Below are 19,791 nucleotides of genomic sequence, written 5' to 3'. Positions count from 1 at the left end.
CCCATGTCTTTTCTTTACAAGTTTTGGGTATTAGTCATGATGTACTCTGTTGGAAGGGAAGGGGCCATGAGTCAGTGGTAAAACGCATACTTTGCAAATGGTAGCCCCCAGATTTCATCACTGGCATGTTGAGGCAAGGTGTCTCAGGTGACAGAGGTTAAAAAACACCTTTCTCTAGTTAGGATTCTGGAAGCCGCCACCAGCCAGAGTAGAGCAGATGGACCAGTGGTGTGACTCCATGCAGTATTTATTGATTTAGCTACACAGTCTGTCTTTTTCTCCAATGAGGATCCAAAGCAGCTTAGAACAAAAAATTTTGCCTCATCCTCATTGCACTAACCCTGTGATATATTTTCAGCTGAGAGAAGGTGAATGGGTCAAAATCATCCATAGGGTTCCCAGGTCTGTGTTGGAAAATACCTGGAAACTTTGGGGATGGAGCAGAGAGAGGGTAGGGTTTGGGGAGAGGAGGGGCATCAGCATGTTACAATGCCATAGAATCCACCCTTGAAAGCAGCCATTTTTCCCAGGGGAGCTGATCTCTGCCGGCTGGAGATCAGTTGTAAAGGCAGGAGATCTCCAGGCCCTACCTGGAGGATGGCAACCTAAGTGAGTTTCCGTAGCAGAGTGGGGATTTGAACCTAGGTCTCCCAGACCCTTACCCAGAACTTTGACCACTACACCATCCCCACTTTACTTAAGGAAAGCCTCTGCAATGTGGATCCAGTGTACACATGATCCTGAATGAGCTATTTTTCATATTAAGGAGCAGATCTATGATTTAAGAATGTAGCTGAGACAGTCACAGATTCTGGCCTGGTTCCATCTTTGGAAAAGAGAGGCTGTCATAGCTGAAAGACTAGGTTTAGATTCTGGTGTATGGAAGCAAACGACACAGCAAACCTCCAATTTGCTTTGCCAAAATTCTGATGTGTGAAATATTAGTCACTAGTCAGTAATCTCTATCACAAAGATCCTTTCGATATCCTCTCATATTCTGAGAGTTCTCTTTCAATGTGTCTTTTTTTCCAGATGCAAAGAACTTTGTGCATCTTCATGTCGCATTCCATCTTGTGAGGCACTTAAATGCCCTGACAGGCCAATCGCTATAATTGGCTGTAATTGGCAACCACAGGGACTGTGACATGCACTGTGTGCTGCTATGTGGCATATCATGAGCAGATGTGTGTGTGTGTTTTCAGAAGTGCCTTGCTTTCAAAATTGATCATGATCAGGAGGAGGCCATTTTCCCAAGCAATGATTAAAACCCCATGTTTGCAATATCAGTGGAAAGCCTGTATTGGTAAGAATTTGAAAGCTCTACACTTTTAATGTAAGATTAGCAACATTTTCAAGTGGCTCATTCATGAGTAGTGTTGCCAGTGCCATCTTGAGAGAATCCTGGAGATCTGGGGGGCAGTCCCTGGGGAGGGCAGAATTTGGGCAGGAGGAAGCTCAATGGAGATATGATGCCAATGGGGATATGATGCCACACCAACCAGCAGAAGTCTTTCTCCAAGAGAACTGTAATCTGGAAATCAGTTGTAATTCCGTGAGAACTTTGGGCTATTAGATTGATAATGCTATTCCTAACAACTTTTAAAGCAGAAGTAGAAATGATGCTTGAAACAGGATTGCTGCACAAAAGAATAGCTTTGTGTCAAGTTCTTTTGTAGTTTTAGGCAATGACATAATGTATCTTATTATTTTTTCCTATATTTATCTGCATCTACGAGAAATGTCAATGACATGGATAGTCCAGGATAGCCCAATCTCATCATATCTCAGAATTTAAGCAGAGTCAGCCCTAGTTAGTGTTTGGATGGGAGACTACCAAGAAATGTCAGGGACATTTCGCAGAGACAGGCAATGGCAATCACCTCTGAATGTCTCTTGTCTTGAAAGCCCTATGAGGTCATCATAAGATGATTGTGACTTGATGGCAACATAACGACAACAATGTGGTGTGTAAATGGAGAATTGCATGTAAATCTACCTAAACATTACAGGACAAAGTGGCTGTCATGTGTTAAGCATCAAATTTAATTCCATCCTTAGCATGAAAGTGCCCTAAGAAAAATACATGTAAGATACTGTGCACAGAAACAGGTTTTATGTGACTGAGCCACATTGCTAGTAGCAGCCATTGGTTCTACCATCAACAGTCAATTCATTTTTTTGTTTATTAGGCATTAATATCAATACAGTATGTGTGACAAATCCAAAATAAATAAAACTTTACAATTTATTCAACCACTGAAACCAATATGATAATCATCATCATCTGTTGCAACAAACTAGTTTTACTAAAAGAATAAAAACCAGTCTAAGAAGGCGACTGATCATGTCCCTTTTGCATCCATTGTCCATTGTCTAATTGAGTGCCACACGATATCTACCTTTTCAGCAATCTGTGTCAGGCATTTCTGATGTGTCATGTTGTGAGCCAGTATAATGTGAAACATAATAACTAGATCATAATTGAAGAGGGGACAATCATTAAGAGCCCTTCCATTCCAAGTAGCCTGTTTGAATTACCTACGCGTAGAGAGAAGCCATGCTAATTCATTATTACAGACCACTCTAATTAATACAAAGAGATGGCAAGTGTTCTTATGGTAGGCAGACAGGTTGTAAACACTGCAAAAAAAGGTTGTAAAACACACCCATGTCAACAGAGTCTGGGGAGGATCTAGAAATTCAACAGAATTAAACACACTGGCTTCCTATTCCATACAGTGTGATGATACTGAGATAATGTAGATTCCTAGAAAGCCTTTCAGAATCTGGCAAGTGTTCATCCTATTTGCTATGCAAGGCTTATAAAAAGTACAAGAACTTAAGTATGTTTAGATTAGAGTAGGGGGAGCGTTGTGCAGAGGATAAGTTGAAAGGACGATAGAAGTGGTAACTGCTAGTTTGTTGTTTTTTAATGAAAGGAAATTAAACATGTGTATTGCTTTTTTTCTTGTAATGCAGTGGTTTTCAGTTGTCCGTCAATGGGAAGTTCATTCATAGTGAATAAGCATTCCTAAAAAGAGGTTGTCTGCCATGTGGAAGGGAATGTTGGGTGTGTTCAGGGGATACTTACAATTTATCTGGATTCTAGGTGAGGTCCAGTGGACTTGTCCCTGTATTCCATGTGAACCAAGTGTCTGACCTGATTGAGACCCCTTGGACTTGTAGAAAGAAGTCCTTGGAGAGAGGGAGGTTTTTTGTTTTTTTTTAAAGGTATCAAAGCTATTGTCACAAACCAAACTCAGCGTTATCAGATGTGATAAAAATTATTTAATGGGAAAGATATGTTGGTCTATTGCATATTCCCAAAAGTCACCCCTCCCCTTTTTATACTCATCTTTGGAAGTTCCTCAAAGGAAGTGCTATTTATCAAGTTGTGGTTTTGTTAGTCACATGTACATTTGCAAGAACACCAGAAATACATGAATATTCCTTCCAATCATACTAAAGAGGTATTAGTTCTTTTCTAAATGACCATTGTTTTAATTCAAGTTAGAAAGTTCACTTAAAACTGGAGACTCTTCTTAAAATTCTATACTTTCTCTTGTGGTTGGTTTGGTGTGGCAGATGAAAGGCAATCTGGTCTCGCTTCCTCCAGTTAAAGAAAGGCAGTCAAGAGCCACCAATGCTAACACATGATGATGAGAGAGAACAGATGCATTTTTGTGTATGTGTGAGAGATGTGAAATAAATTTCAGCACAAAATAAGAAAATCCGTGTTGTTCATCACAATACATGAAGGCTTTTGAGAAGAGATGTATTATCTGCCCTGTGCTCTTAATGCAGCAGAATCTGGAAATATTCATACACGTCTCTTTAGTGTCTCCTTGGTTATTAATTCATTTGGTTCACATCTTTAATTCAGGGTGACACTTTGCCTCCTAGCCCTTGGACTGCATCACTTTCATTAATGGGATCTTACACTTAAATGTATTGCTATTGCCTCTGCTATCCTGATGCAGCTGGACAAACTAACCCCTTGCATTCTCTTTGGCACTGTTTTACAGCTGGTGCCACATATATCTTTGGGAAAAGTGGAGGCCTCATCGTATATACCTGGCCAGCAAATGACAGACCCAGCACAAGGACAGACCGCCTTGCAGTCGGGTTCAGCACAACAGTGAAAGACGGCATCTTGGTTCGGATTGACAGTGCTCCTGGCCTTACTGACTTTTTGCAGCTCCACATAGTGAGTACAAGACTTCTTTTGACCCATGCTTTTGTTCCAGTTGCCACTGTAGATCTTTTAGGTCAGTTGCATAACCTACTAATAGAAACCAATGAGACCTTGCAAGGAAAAATAAAATCTGTCATCTAGTTGATTAGAAGAAGAGTATGTAATACTAAATGTACAGTTAGCTAGTCATGCAGAGATTTTGTAATTGGATTGCATTGAATATGAGTTCATTTTCCACTGTTAATGTGATTCTTTATAAACTATTGTTAGCTTTGTGAGGTCTGAGGATGCCATGGCATCAGTAAGGGGAAGGAAGCTTTGGTATTCTCATTTAGTGTTTCTAAACCTTATAGGGCACCTTTCCAGAATTCAGTGGAATGCTAAGGCCTGGGTAGCCTGTAGCTTTGGAGATGTTGGCTTGTTTCCTACAATCATTGTCCTGTATGCTGAGTTGTTCCAGAGAAAATGCACAGCTCCCACCCCAATCTATGTATTTTTGTGTGTGTTCAAGATCTATATGTTTCATTTAATTTTAAAGCCTTAGCAGTAGCACTATATAACCAGAAAGTGTCATAAAACTTTGCAGTCCTCAACATGACCCCATCTGTGGATACTTAAATCCAAAGATCAGGACTCTGCAAGCCCACAAAATATTTTTTTTATTCAAACATTTGCAGAAAAATACACTTACTGAAAATGAAGAGGGGGTAAATTACTCAGGTGCCGATAGGACACTGAGCAGTGAAGAGGGTCAAGGAGGAGAAACTAGCAAGGTCAGTGGTGCACTGGACACTACCACCATTGAGGCCCACTCTGCAGTCTAGGCCTCTTCTCAGCTGGCTAAACAGGGAAGGTGGCTAAGCAGGGGAAGGGGACTGGAAGCTCCCACTGCTCCCCCCCCCCCCCAAAATGAAGAGGCTGGCCCCACCACTGCCACCTCTCTTGAGCAGGCATGGGGTGAGGACTGGGAGCTGCCTTTCCTCCCCCTAACCTCACTCCACCACTAAGGCAGAAACAATGTAGGTAGATAGGGGACAAGGAGTGGGAGACACCTCTGCTCATTCCCTCTGCATGAACCAGGAGGACAGATGGGCAGTCAGAGAAGGAAAATGAGCAGATGCGTGGGTGGGCAGGCAGAGGAGGGAGGGTGCAAGCAAGATTCCCCCTCCCCTGTGAACATAACAGAAGCTATGTTGGATCAGGCCAATGGCCCATCCAGTCCAACACTCTGTCACACAGTAGCCAAAAAACCCATCAGGAGGCCAACCAGTGGAGCGAGGACACTAGAAACCCTCCAACTGTTGTCCCCCAAGCACCAAAACTACAGAACATCACCTGCCCCAGACAGAGAGTTCCATCTATACCTTGTGGCTAATAGTCACTGATGGACCTCTGCTCCATATGTTTATCCAGTCCCCTCTTGAAGCTGTCTATGCCTGCAGCTGTCGCCCCCTTCTGTGGCAGTGAATTCCATGTGTTAATCACTCTTTGGGTGAAGAAGTACTTCCTTTTCTCCATTCTGACCCATTAGTGTAAGATTAGTGTTTATGGGGTGCGTGTGATATTCTGAAAGTAGACAGGAGAGTGCGTGAAAGGCTGAACAGTGGGATCCCCCTGGCAAGCAGGGGCTTATCTATACAGGATTCTGATTTTGCAGTTATTACTCAGATACAGTCAATCAGACCTAGCAGCCTTGGCAATGTATGTGCTTATTCATGTATCCATTCAGGAGTCACTATTTTTATCCTGATCAGGGCAGTTACAACATATCCATACCCAGTTTTATGCTGAACAATCCATGTTATGTACCATATTTTTCGGTCCATAAGGCGCTCCGGACCATAGGACGCACCTTCCTCCTGGGGGGCGATCCGCTGCCTCTGCCTCCGATCCGGCGCTTCCCCCGCGCCTGCCTGCCTGGCTCCATCTTTTTCAGGCAAGCGCTAGGATCGCTCCATGTGGCCCCACCGCAAACCCAGCGCTTTGCAAGCACCGGCTGCGGAGGGGGCAGCGTGCTTCCTCCTTGTCTGTCTGCCTGGCTCCACCTCTGATGCTTAAAGCAAGCGCTGGGATCGCTCTCTCCGCCCTCCGATCCCAGCGCTTGCTTTAAACATCACAGATGAAGCCAGGCACACAGGCAAAGAGGAAGCACCCGCCCCCTCCGCAAACCCAGCGCTTCGCGAGCGCCGGCTGTGGAGATGGCAGCGTGCTTCCTCCTTGTCTGTCTGCCTGGCTCCACCTCTGATGTTTGAAGCAAGCGCTGGGATCGGAGGGTGGAGGGAGCGATCCCAGCGCTTGCTTTAAACATCACAGCTGAAGCCAGGCACACAGGCAAAGAGGAAGCACCCGCCCCCTCCGCAAACCCAGCACTTCGTGAGTGCCGGCTGTGGAGAGGGCAGCGTGCTTCCTCCTTGTCTGTCTGTCTGGCTCCACCTCTGATGTTTAAAGCAAGCGCTGGGATCGCTCCCTCCGCCCTCCGATCCCAGCGCTTGCTTTAAACATTAGAGGTGGAGCCAGGCAGACAGACAAGGAGGAAGCACGCTGCCCTCTCCACAGCCGGCGCTCGCGAAGCGCTGGGTTTGACTCATCCCAGGCCATCTAGAGAGCCACATAACTATCCAATATGGCATCTTACTTAAGAAAAGGCTAGTATTAACTTGTTAATATGTATGATTTTGTCTATCTTTACCTTAATAAAGTGCTGCCATGCTCTTCACTTTCTTACAGTTGCATGCACATGGTGAAGCTTGGTTCAGTGTACACAACCAGATCCCAAAGTTTGGCCTAAATATAGGTTTTGCTTAGACTTTGGCATTACACTAGCAGGGGTGGAATTCTAGCAGGAGCTCCTTTGCATATTAGGCCATACACCCCTGGTGTAGCCAATCCTCCAAGTGCTTACAAGGCTCTTTTTTGTAAGCTCTTGGAAGATTGGCTCCATCAGGGGTTTGTTGCCTAATATGCAAAGGAATGCCTGCTGGAATTCTACCCCTGCGCTATAGACAGAATATATGAAGACAGATTAACAAACAAACCAGTTTACTCATGGGTAATTCAACATGAAAGTCAATTCAACAAGAAATTCAGCATGAAAGTCAAGTCTGATGTATTAATGTCTCCAGTACATGGTGACTGATTGCTAACTTTGGGATTAACCCTGTTCCCACTACAATCACTATGAAAAAATGGATTGAGGCAGACCTCAAGAGGCCAACTTGGTAGAGTTTAAAGGGGTCCAGTGCTCTCTCCCCATCCTTCTGTCCCTAGGAAACACCTGTATCTCTGGCCAGTTCACAATGAGTGGTCATATTTGCAGTCAGCTAAAATGGCCTATGTGCTAAGCTATCCATGTAAAAAAGCATGCCCTCCTCAGTTTACCAGGATGGGGAAGCATCCATATTGTTTACTTAGTCTGAAGTACAAAGGGCAGAAAATTAAGTGTTGCTAAATACCCTGCAACTGGATCTTGAAAAAAATCAAAATTAGGCCTTTGAACCTTGCAAACAACCTTGCCTCCTCCGTAAGAATACTGACCCCTCTCTCAACGTAATCACAAATGGCAGAGATCTCTTGATTTTTATTTTGGATTGCCCATATACTGTAAATGTCACATGAGAAAAAAGGATTCTAACATTATTAATTTCCATCACTATGTAAATATTAGACTCTTGTCTATTAGAACAAATGACATACTTCTAGAGAGAGAAAGAAAATACTTAGATGTGGAGTTACAACATACAGGTATTTAGAGTTTGCTGTCTGTTGAGAAATTACACCCTGGTTGGGGGGGGGGGGGGAATGATGATTTTGAAGGAGCTGAAAAATGTCTCAATTTTGGATGTAATTTCTCAATGCTTGCCTTTGGTTAATTCAAACAGAAGAAATTTGCTGATTCAAACATGGTGGCTGCAGCACTGAAGTAACCAACATGACTTGTTTTGGCACTGCATGAGGTGAGGCATTAAATGCCAAAGATTTTTTGCTCATATTGCGCATTTGCAAACCAGCATTGGCTTAGATAGGAGCTATTCTGACACAAACAGTATATAAATGTGTGCCAGTGCATGGGTTAAAAGAACCATTTAAAAGTCCTTTTCAATAGTTTCCATGTGGCTATCCTCATACGTTATTATAAAGACTTCAGAGTTCCACCAAAGCTGTTCTCAATGCATTTGGTTCCATTACTTTAGTAACCGCTAACATTTTTGCTGCCACTTCCTGTCCTTCCATTGCGCCGAAGTTCCAAGATACTAGAGGTGTGTGGATTTAGCATATTGTTTGTGGTAACTGCTAATGCTATTGCAAAACCGTATGACATGAAGTGTTTCACATTTCCTGTCAGTGCATACAGTTTCCTGTAAACATCTTTCCCATTTTTATCCTGTTGTCTTTGAGTTCCAGGTGGGCATTGCTTGTATAACTGAGCTGTGCTCAATTTCTTCCTCCATTTTAGGGCAGTGACATTACCCTTTCTGTTGTTGTGGGTGCTGCTTGATTAGCCATCATTTTACTTGCCTTGGTTGGTTTCCCTTAAAAACATTTCTTTCTTTCTTTTTAATGATCTGGATATAAGCAGTGAAGTCTGAGTAAAAAGAAGATTCCATGCAATGCACATACTAGCAGTGGTTTGCATGTGGAACAAGTAGAGGGATGAGATCCACGCATATTTACTCTATGTCATGATAGCTGCTGCCAACCCATGTTGAACATTGTTGGGTAACCTTTCTCTTGACATCTGCATACAGCTCAGGGGGATCCATGAGAGGTTTAGTGTCACATAATTTTTCTATTTGCATACGGGGTGAAGGGAATACAAAAAGGTATCTTATTAATTTCTTTTGTGGATATAATTTATGGAAAATCCATTTGGATTCATTTTTTAATTATGAGCCCTTTAGACACTCTGGAGATTTATGTGTTCAGGCATCTGTTTTGTATGACAAGAATCTATAACCTCTGAAACCTTTTCACTCCTGATTTATAGTGCAGATGTGAGTGAGCTGGCAGCCCCGGGGGAAATGGATGATGCACCCTCCAGAATGACTCGGCTCATGAATTTCTAGGCATTTATATTGCACAAGGCTGAGTCTTGGGGGGGGGGGGTGTATGCATGAGAGATGGTAAAATGCTTGCTGCCATTGAGCAGGCTTTGAGGTGTATATGGATAGTCTGGAATTTGGGGCGAGAGGAAGAAGGGCAAGTAGTCTGCCAGGTATTGGGGCCCAGAGCCTAATGCTTTTGTGCAGGCAGTCACCTTACCTGGGCTGTGTCTGCCTTGTGATTTACAGCATGAAAAAATGCTCATGGAGAGTAAACAGAGAATGAGGGGGACAGCTGTGGCTTATGATGGATATTGTACTGTGGATGTCTATAGGGAGAGATAAATCACATGCCTGTGCACTGAAAATTTATTTTGCTGTCTTTCATTTTGGTATTTATTGCAAATTATCAGTGCACCCCCTGGTTTATATTCAATAGAGTTATGAAGGGAGTCAATTGGCTCCAATTTCATGAAGCATGCTGCGGGGGGGACTGCTCTGATTTCTAGAATGGAGCCCCGGTGCAAGAGCATTCTTTCCCAATGACTTCTAGGGTGACTAACATAGGACACTGCTTGTTAACAGGCAACATAACATCAAGAATAAGAACACTGCAGAGGTTTAAAAAGGCAGGTAAAGAATAAACTGTAGGCACACATATTCAATCTTAAATTATTTATCTGAGATCCTTTGGCATAGTTTTTTAAACCATACTTTTAACATACAACCTGTAAATTGACTATTTATGCCGATAAAGACTGACTTGGCTTGACCTGATACTGCAGAGGTGCCTTCATGATATATTGTTTTAAATTAACTTGTGTTCAGGAAAATCTTGGTGTTCATAAGTATCATTTTGTTTCTTGAGTTTAGAAACTTTACATTTAATTGGTTAGTTGTGTGGAAAGAGTCTATATTGAAGATACTTCTATTTATTTGTCACATTTTTCTCCCACTGTTCCTTCAAAGAGCTCAGGGTATATGGTGCCCCTCCCCCACCTTTTACCCTCATAACAATCCTGTCAGGTGGGTTACACCAAAAGACCATGATTGGCTCAAGGTCACTCAGCAAGTTGTGCTGCAGAGAGGAGACGTCACCCTGGATCTCCCAGATCCTTCTCTGACCCTGTATCTAGCACACTACTCCACACCGTCTATCCTACTTAGGTCCTCTCCAGCTTAGGCTGGGTTTCCCACCAGGCCTTGCTCTTGTTCCATTGGGAGCCCGAAACATAGAGACATATAAGCAGGTGAGACTTGGGCTTGCGTAAAGAGGAGGCTGGGAATCGATGCTCCAAGCCCTGGCACCTTTCATTATAGCTGGGACCATTTGGCATTATGCCACATCAAATTATCTTGCTGGACCTCCAAAGAAGCCTCAATCCCATCTTTGTTGCTGCCGCTACGCCAGGTGTATAGCTCAGTGCAGCAGTGCAAGAAATAACTCTGTGACACCCTGTAGCTAAAGATGATGGATTTCTGATCCCCAGCTGCATTCAACCAGCATGGAGGCTCAGTGCACTGATATGGGGATTCATTAACCACCCACTCAACAGACATCATATGCTTAAATCCTTGGTGCTTCCAACTGCTGAATGCTGAGAACTACTTAATGCTGTCTTGATGGATATATAGCAAAAAAGAAACTGTAGGACTGAATTATTATCAAGGGCAGAGCTGGTCGGATGAGTTGCTTACCAGACAGAAGGTGCAGGTCTGAAATTGAGGCTAGAACTTCTTCTCCCTTGGGCAAACTTGATCATTTGGAATTAGAGGCAACAGAAATGATAGGGAGGGAAAGGAAGTGGTATCAGATGACCCTACATATTTATGTCAAATGAGCTTTAATGGCAGGGGCAATTAAGGAAAGGTTTGTTTAGGTTTTTTGCAGTCCTACCAGTCAATTTTTTTTTTTTTGAGGGAGGACAGCCACCATGGATTAATTTTAAAAATATGTTAGGAAATGAGTTTTGTTATAACAGAGTTTCAGGCCACCCACAATCACAGCATCTTTATTTTTGCATTTAGAATATATTAGTGACCTGTGATGGTTTGGCTCTCATTGTACCTCCATAACTGGAAAAGCCAACCTTGCTGTTTTCACAGAATCAGAGTTGGAAGGGGCCATACAGGGCATCTAGGCCAACCCCCTGCTCAGTGCAGGATCAACCCAAAGCATCCCTGACAAATGTTTGTCCAGCTGCTGCTTGAAGACTGACGGTGAGGGGGAGCTCATCACTTCCCTAGGCAGCTGACCCCACTGCTGAACTACTCTTACTGTAGAAAAAAAACCCCAGTCAGTTGTTCAAGGAACAACCTCCTGATTGAAATGTGCACAGTGTCTAGATACTGAAAATTCCCAATAGTAATGGAAGTAATTATTTTTCCCCATGAAGGGGATATATCCTCACTGACATTTCAGACTTCCCAAGATTATGAAGGAGGTGGGGGGATATTCTCCCCTGCCCCCTTTCTAAAGATGAGTGGGGAAAAGTCACACTTTGCACAGCCTGTGTGACAGCTGTCTGCAGCTATTGCTTGTTCTCATGGATAAGCTATTGGGTTAGATTTGCTTATCATGTCTACCAATTATCTTAACAAAAGAAGGCATGCTGTGGAGGTGTGCACACATGTTTGCTAAAAAAAATCAGTGTCAACTGCATGCTAACATTTAGTTTTGAAAACCTTGTTGACCCATTCTGTCGACTTCAGAGAGGTTTCTGGAAAGTACATGGACAAAAAGCATTTCCAGAATCAGACAGTTTGCATACACATCCCACTGCCTTTCTCTCTCTTACAAACATAAAAAAATAACTAAATACAAAAAGAGAGAAAATTAAATTGTGCCCATCACCAATGCTTCTTGATTTCTGGTTTTTACCACTGCCTGCCTTATAGCATCCCACCCCCCCACCCCCCACCTCCCCAAAAAAATCGCATTTCCAGCCTTGTTGATAATGAAGGCACCAGGGTGCAGTAATAATTCAGTAACCACTTAAACACAGAAGCTGCCTCTTGGAGGGAATTGAAGCAGGGCAATTAATTAATTTACCCCCATCTTGGTGCCTGATGAGCCTGTTGCATGAAAGGTTAACTGCCAATTGATGTGAATTGAACATTGAAATTAGTCTAATCTACCTAACTATGCCTCCCCAAAATGCAGAAACATAACATTAATGACTAATGATAAACAACAATCCCTCATGTTAGAGATTGTAATATATTTACACAATGCCTTCCATGTCATAGGATCACAAAGTGCTTTGCAAGTACCTAATAGGCTCTCTCTTCACTAAAATGCCATCACATCTGCAACTCTTGGAAAACTTGCAAGTAATGGCATTTAAAAATGTTGTCTAATTAACCTTCACAACATGTCAACTAGATGAAGAAAAAGAAAGACATGAAGCTTATGTGTGTGGAAGTGTATTCAATTAATCAAAAGTGGGCATCTCAGTGGATTTATGCTGGTGTGGAGTTTTGATGTATACGTCTCATATTCTGTTATTTACCTCAAAAGAAGATGACTCTGAATATAAGATGAACCCCTTAAAATGTTATACATGTTTTTTATTACTGTACATAATCATAACTAGTATGCAAATTCACAATTATTCCCCCCGCCCTTCCTTAATACCACACATCCGAGGGGCAGGGGACCTTTGGGGTTAAGACAGTATGCCTTGATCTGGATAGCCCAGGCTAGCCTAATCTCGTCAGATCTCAGAAGCTAAGCAGGGTCCGCCCTGACTAGTATTTGGATGGATTTGAATAATTGCTATTGTTTGCAATAATATATATTGGTATAAAGACCCAATTTAGATATGTATAAATTAGAACCTACAGTATCAATACAGTATTTGTTATTTTTAATGTACTTTGATCCATTGAATCCTTTTTATTACCTTTTTACTTTTGTTGGTATATTGATATGCAGAATGTAATATTTTTCTATGTATTCTTATTTCTGTTTACTTTCTGTTCCCCTTCCCTTTTCTGTGGAAACTTAATAAAACTGTTAAACACAAGGGGAAAAAGGAATGCCAGGGTCACTATGCAGAGGCAGGCAATAGCAAACCACCTCTGAATGAATGTCTCTTGCCTTGAAAACCCTATTGGGTTGCCATAAATCGTCTGTGACTTGACAGCTCTTTCCATTCCATTCCTCAAAGACAGTATGTGATTACATTAATGTAATTAATATTTACACAGTATATATTGTTCACTTCACTGATAAGGCACGAACTATCTCTCCCCCCCCCCCCCGCCCAGACTGCTCAGCATGCATAGATGACATCACACGTGTTTGTTCCAACTATGATAAGTCCACGGATGAAGACTCCCTCCAGGTCCCCTCTCCCATTCAGTCAAATATACACAAGATCATAGAACAGTATGCAGTTGCTACAGTCTCCCAGAAACACCTTGGTTAGTTCCTCAGATCAAACAAGACTTCAGAATTTTGTACCCCAAGACTCCTCCCAACAGCTTCTTTCTGGATTAATTAATCTGGAATGCTCCTAGCTACCACTTGTCACCATACTGCCTTTGAGCAGGAAAGGATGGCTACTGAGGATGGGGGGACCAGGTACAAACTGCAGGCAAGGCCTTGATGTGGAAGAGATAATTTGTTTTAGCAGGTGCAGTGTTGTATGTAGGGATGTGGGGAGGGAAGCATCGCTGGCTAAGATTCCTTTTTCAATACAATCCTGTTAGGTAGGGGAGACCCATCCTGCTTTAACAGTCTATCAGTCTAGCTGAGGGTGAGTCAGACAAAACAGGACCAATGATGACTGGAAGCTAGGAACCCTTGAGAAGCCAAAGTTATTTGCCCATTGCAGACCAGCCCCCAAGCAACTAGCTGTCATCTGCTTCCTTCTGTATAACAGCTTGCTTTCCAAGGCTTGCTCAATCACACAGGAGCTACAGAGCAAAACCTCTATTTTCTCCATTGGTTAAGGAACCTCCCTTGGGTAGGAAAGGGGGAAGGCAGAGCTTGTTTTTCCAGGCTCTCTCAATCACACATTGGAAGAAATATAGAAAGGATTACTCCCGAGGAAGTCCACTGATGAAATGAGCCTACATCCGGGTGCTCAAAGGACTTTTTTTTTGTAATCTGGGAATGTTAGAATTGGACCTCTGTTACAATACGAAGTATTAAAACAGGACCTTTTTTGTGATATGGGAATGTTAGAAGAAGGCGGCATTGGATTTATATTCTGCCCTCAGAGTCTCAGAGTGGCTCACAATCTCCTTTATTTCCCTCCCCCACAACAGACACCCTGTGAGGTGGGTGGGGCTGAGAGGACTCTCACAGCAGCTGCCCTTTCAAGGACAACCTCTGCCAGAGCTATAGCTGACCCAAGGCCATGCCAGCAGGTGCAAGTGGAGGAGTGGGGAATCAAACCCGGTTCTCCCAGATGAGAGTATGCACACTTAACCACTACCCCAAACTGGCTCTCTTAGAGTTGGACCTCTGTTACAATATGAAGCATTAAAATATATGAAGGTTTTAAAATAGTTTTATTAAACTTTGTTAGCCAACATATCACAGTAGTTGTTTAACTTTCATTGCTCGTCTCTCAATCACACAGCAGAGCTACTGAGCCAAGCCTCTCTCTCTTCTATTGCCTGAGGCTCCTTCCCCCTGGGCTTCCTTTGCCCAGAGCTTCCTTTGCCCAGTTCCCTGGATCCCATGGAAGAAATACAGAGAGCACCTTTAACACCAACAAGTGCTGACATTTTAAGCATGTTTTACGTGTGTTTTTTTTTTTTAATAATTGTGTTTTTCTGTGTCCTTTATAAAGTTTATATCTCTGCTACCTAATCTTAAATAGGTACACATATGGCCTGGCCCGACATAGCCCAGCCTGACATGGCCTGGCTCAACCCGACATGGCTTGGCCCAACAAGGTCTCATTTATGTCAGATCTGGCCCTCATTACAAATGAGTTCGACACCCCTACTCTAAAGCATCCAATTTTTCCAGGGATATTGATCTCCATAGCCTGAAGTTATAATTCCAGGGGATCCCCAGGCTGGCATCCCTAGGTTGGTCTGATCAGGGGTTATTGCTGGGTCATATAAGCAAAGTAATGGATGGCTTTTTTACCTGACTACCTCCCCCCCACAAAAAAGGAGGAACTGTGGTTCAGTAGTGGGAAATTTACTTGGCATGTAGAAGCTTCCAGGTTCAATCCTCAGTATCTCCAGTTAAAGAGATTGAGAAGGTGATGTGAAAGACCTTAGCATGAGACCTTGGAAAAGAGCTGCTCATCTGAACAGACAATAGTGACCTTGCTAGAACAACAGTTTGACTCACTATAAAGCCACTTGATGTGTTTGTGTGCTTTTGATGCTGGCAGTAGTCGGTGCAATCAGCACCTGTCCTATCCAATTTCTCCTTTATTTCTTGATACTTTGCCATCAAGTGCAGAACACCGTATCATAAACAGATGCTAATTTCAGGTAGCAGTTGCTGTTTTGGTGAATGGTTTGCAGTTTTGCTCATCTTGACTATTTCAGCTTTTATCAGGCCTCCTTGTCATTTTCCCAAAGTCTTTCAATTTGATTACAGCACATCTGACTATTCAGTCATATCTCGAAAGGATACATTTAGCATGATCATTTTCTGACTGTTTTGCAACACCCTCCACCCCCCCCAAAAACATTTAAAAGGTTTGTCTTTCCTGCTCTCAGTGTTTTAGATCATGGGTAGCCAATCTCCAGCTTGGACAGTGCTGACACTAGGATGGTGTGTGTGTGTGTGGGGGGTGTTCTCAGGAGCTCCTCTCTCACAGTGGGCCCCACCTTCCTCATCATTGTCACCACCCATTGCTGGTACTGCTCCAGTAATGAGAAGGGGAAGCAGCTGCCTCTAAAATGTGTCTCCCTTTGGATGAGTACAGTGATGGTGCCTGGACTGAGTCTAGGGTTGCCAACTTTGGGTTAGGATATTCCTGGAATTTTTCTGGGGGGAGGTACTGCTTGGTGAGGACAGGATTTGGGGTCAGGAGGGCCCTCAGTACGGTTCCCAGGTCCCTTTGCCTGTCTGGTGGGGGGAATTGGGGAGGGCATCCTGATGGTGGGTGGGGACATCATTTGGGGATGATATGGTATTTGAGTGAAACTCTGGGTTTTTTCACCCTCAAAACCGTAGAGCTTACCCAAATACCAGAGCATCCCCCACACAACATCCCCAGCACAATGATATCACTTCATAGTGGGGAGGGGTTTCCCCTCTGGTCAGTTGGTCCTTGGTGGAGAGGAGTCCCCAAAACCAGGGGATGCCCCCTCTAGGACCTGGGGGTTGGCAACCTTAGACTTCAGTGAGGTATAATGCCAAAAAGGTGGCCCTCCAAAGTAGCATCTCCTAGTGAACTAATCTCATCTCTGTAGTCTGTAGATGAACTGTACTTTGGAGAGATCTCTAGGCCATAGGGTTGTCAGTCTCCAGGTGGTGACTGGATAGCTCCCAGAATTATAACTGGTCACCAGGTAAAAGAGATCCCCAGTATGATGATGTCACTTCCGTGCAATGCCATCACAGCAGTGATGTTGCTGTTTTAGGGAGGAGCCCTAGGCCCCTTCCCAGAAGGCTCCCTCCCTCCTTCCGCCAGTGAGAGGCAAGGACCTGGCAACCCAGGTCCTTGAAGGGCTGTCATATAGAGGAGGGTGTGGAATTGTTTTCTGTGACCCCTGAAGGTAGGACCAGAACTAATGGATTGAAATTAAATCCAAAGAGTTTCTGTCTCAATATTAGGAAGAACTTCCTGACTGTTAGAGCGGTTCCTCAGTGGAACAGACTACCTCGGGAGGTGGTGGGCTCTCCTTCCTTGGGGGTTTTTAAACAGAGGCTAGATAGCCATCTGAGAACAATGAAGATCCTGTGAATTTAGGGGGAGGTATTTGTGAGTTTCCTGCATTGTGCAGCTGGTTGGACTAGATGACCCTGGAGGTCTCTTCCAACTTTATGATTCTATGATTCTAACCCTACTGCTGAGCTTCTTCTCCTCCCCAAATTCCTTCCCAGGCTCCCAAATCTCCAGGAATTTTCCAACCCACAGTTTGTAACTCTAGACTGTCCAGTGGCCCTAGGTCACCTAGCAAGATTCCATGGCAAGAATGAGGTTCTCCAAAGTCCAGGACTCTAACCACTGCACCACACTGGCCTATGTACATGCCTGATGGCTTAATTAAACCTTCCTATATAGGAATGAAAGCCTTTAGTTGAAGTCTGACATTTTGTGTAGCTGAAATCTTTTCTTAATTGACACAAGATAAAGAGAAATAATCCTTTCTTAATCCGAGAGGAGTTTGCTCCGCAGAGGCTAGTTGAATGAAATTGATTTACATTCACATCCTTAGTGGAATTGGTGCAACTTTTTGTATGTGTGTGTGCTTGTGCACACAGACAAAAACAGGGAGAAAAACAACATCTCCACCACAGTGCTGCCTGTCAATTAACCAACTCTTTCTAGGCACTGAGGTGTCTTTTAATTGTAGAAGGGCAGAAACAGAATTTGCTTAGCTGGTGAGATCTGTTAGGATCACAGTCTGAGGTGCTATTTATGTGTGCTAATAAGCCTCCTCCTTTGGTTGACCTCATAGTACATGAAACATAATTGAGCTGTAGAGCTTCCCGCTAATTTGAAAGGTTTCTGTGTGGCAATTTCTTTGTTGCTTCCCTGTTTAAAAGTCAAAAGAGCAAGAAACAAAAACAAAATGCAGATAGGTCCTCTCACGAGGTGTGGTGTGTAGCACTGTGCAGCACCAAGCAATGTTTCTTGTATATTTCTTATCTGAACATGATGATAAGGTATGCCATTCACTTTAAGTGTAGATTTACCTCTGTTGCTCCCATGTGGGATAATTTCTTACTCCCCCCATCAATTACCAAACCCAGGAAAACAGACTCTAAAACAGGCATAGATATTTAGATTACAGTGCAGACATAAAAAGATTTTGCAATTTTGTAAACCCACTGACTTCAGTGGTCTTAGAAGAGAATAACTCTGTTTAGAATTGCACTGTTAAGTAATTTATTTATACCCCACCTGTCTTACATCTTTCCTCTCTCCTCAATGTATTATTACAATGACCCTGTGAGGTAGGCTCCAGTGACAGAGTGGGAATTTGAATCTGAATCTTCCAGATCAAATCACTGAACCATGCTGACTTTCATTGGTTTAGTTCATTTTGATATTGATTCATTTTTTTATTTTCCATTGGAAAATTCATTGGGGAATTTATTTCTGGGTGTCGCTTTCTTTGTTTTCCATCCAGTTGAGAGAAAATTATTATGGACTGTACACCTTAGTTTAAAGGGATACACATATTCATTTCAGGAAGGGAATATAACTCAGTGATAGAGCTTGCAAAGGTCACAGATTCAGTCCCCACTATCTCCAGTGAAAAGGATTAAGAAGCAGGTTGATGTGAAAGACCTCTCCCTAGGGGTGACATGCCTCTTTCCACAGGTACAGGGAGATTTCTGAGGTGGGACCTAGGCAGGGACACATCTGATAACATCACTTCTGGGTGACTTTTAGGAAACTCCCCCGCCCCCCAAAAATCTCTTAAAAACATATAGATTGGGAGATTTCTAGAGGGTAACCCAAAAAGTTATGTCACTTCTGGATCAAACATAACCCCCCTTTCATACCACAAACATCAGCTGCAGTGGGAATACATGTGTGGCGACAGGGGATTGTCCACTGGAAGCTGGTAGTCAGTAATGCTGCCTCTCCCTGAAAGCCTGGAGAGATGATTAGAGAATCCTTTGGGGCTTCAACTGCTGGAGGAAGGTGAAGTTGTAGGCAAGGCTAAGATGAGAACAGCTGCTCTATCTCCTACTAAAGTTTACCAATTGGATATTGGAGCCTGGGAAGGGTGGAGTTTAGGGAAGAGAGCAGCTGAACAAGGATGTGAAAAAAAGTCTATAAAATCTACCTGACAAAGCTTGCATTCTCACCCCCCACCCACCCCCACGAGAAATGATCTCTGGAGATCAGTTATAATTCCAAGTGAACTCCAGACTCCATCTGGAGGTTGAAGCAGCATATATATAGACACACACACCCTGTGAATGAAATTACTAAGAAATTCACAGTAACTAGAATTCTCAAACATTTCTCCAAAAATTTATGCTTGTGAAATTTGTTGACTGTATTTAAGTGGATTGGAACAATAATAATTTGCAGGATGGTTCAGCCCCCTCCTTGAAGAAGGATTAATTTTACTGCATACTGCTGGTTTGTTGCTTTCGCATGCTCATGCTACTCAGATCAAAGGTTTGCTCAATTTGTTAATTTTGCTATTCTGTCATTGTACCATTTTACATTCTAAACTACTGCCTACCAGATAATTTTACTTCACTGTCATTGGTTCTTAAATCTGTACCATGTTGCATTATGGGCCACTGCCTACCAGCTATGTATGGCTCTGCTCAGCTATGTATGGCTTTGGTCACCGTGCTGGATTCCTCATCTGATGAAGTGTGCTTAAGAACACACAAAAGCTTACGTTTTTGATGTGTTTTTGACCGTGTGCTGCTAA

General features: G+C 43.1%; 1 protein-coding gene across 29 annotated transcripts in view; it reads left to right on the top strand.

Annotated features, from left to right (window-relative positions):
- Positions 1 to 19,791, top strand: part of NRXN3 (neurexin 3) — a 1,739,678-nt gene that overhangs the window by 1,226,270 nt on the left and 493,617 nt on the right. For all 29 annotated transcript variants that reach the window (XM_060262987.1, XM_060262986.1, XM_060262972.1 and 26 more), the window contains one exon: positions 4,026 to 4,207. In XM_060262987.1, coding sequence (XP_060118970.1) covers positions 4,026 to 4,207 — 182 coding nt within the window. The remainder of the gene's footprint in view (positions 1 to 4,025; positions 4,208 to 19,791) is intronic.

This window comes from Heteronotia binoei, chromosome 21 (assembly GCF_032191835.1).
Source record: "Heteronotia binoei isolate CCM8104 ecotype False Entrance Well chromosome 21, APGP_CSIRO_Hbin_v1, whole genome shotgun sequence".
NCBI lineage: Eukaryota > Metazoa > Chordata > Lepidosauria > Squamata > Gekkonidae > Heteronotia > Heteronotia binoei.
Note: the sequence above shows the minus strand (reverse complement) of the source record. Positions and strands in the feature narration are given on the sequence as shown.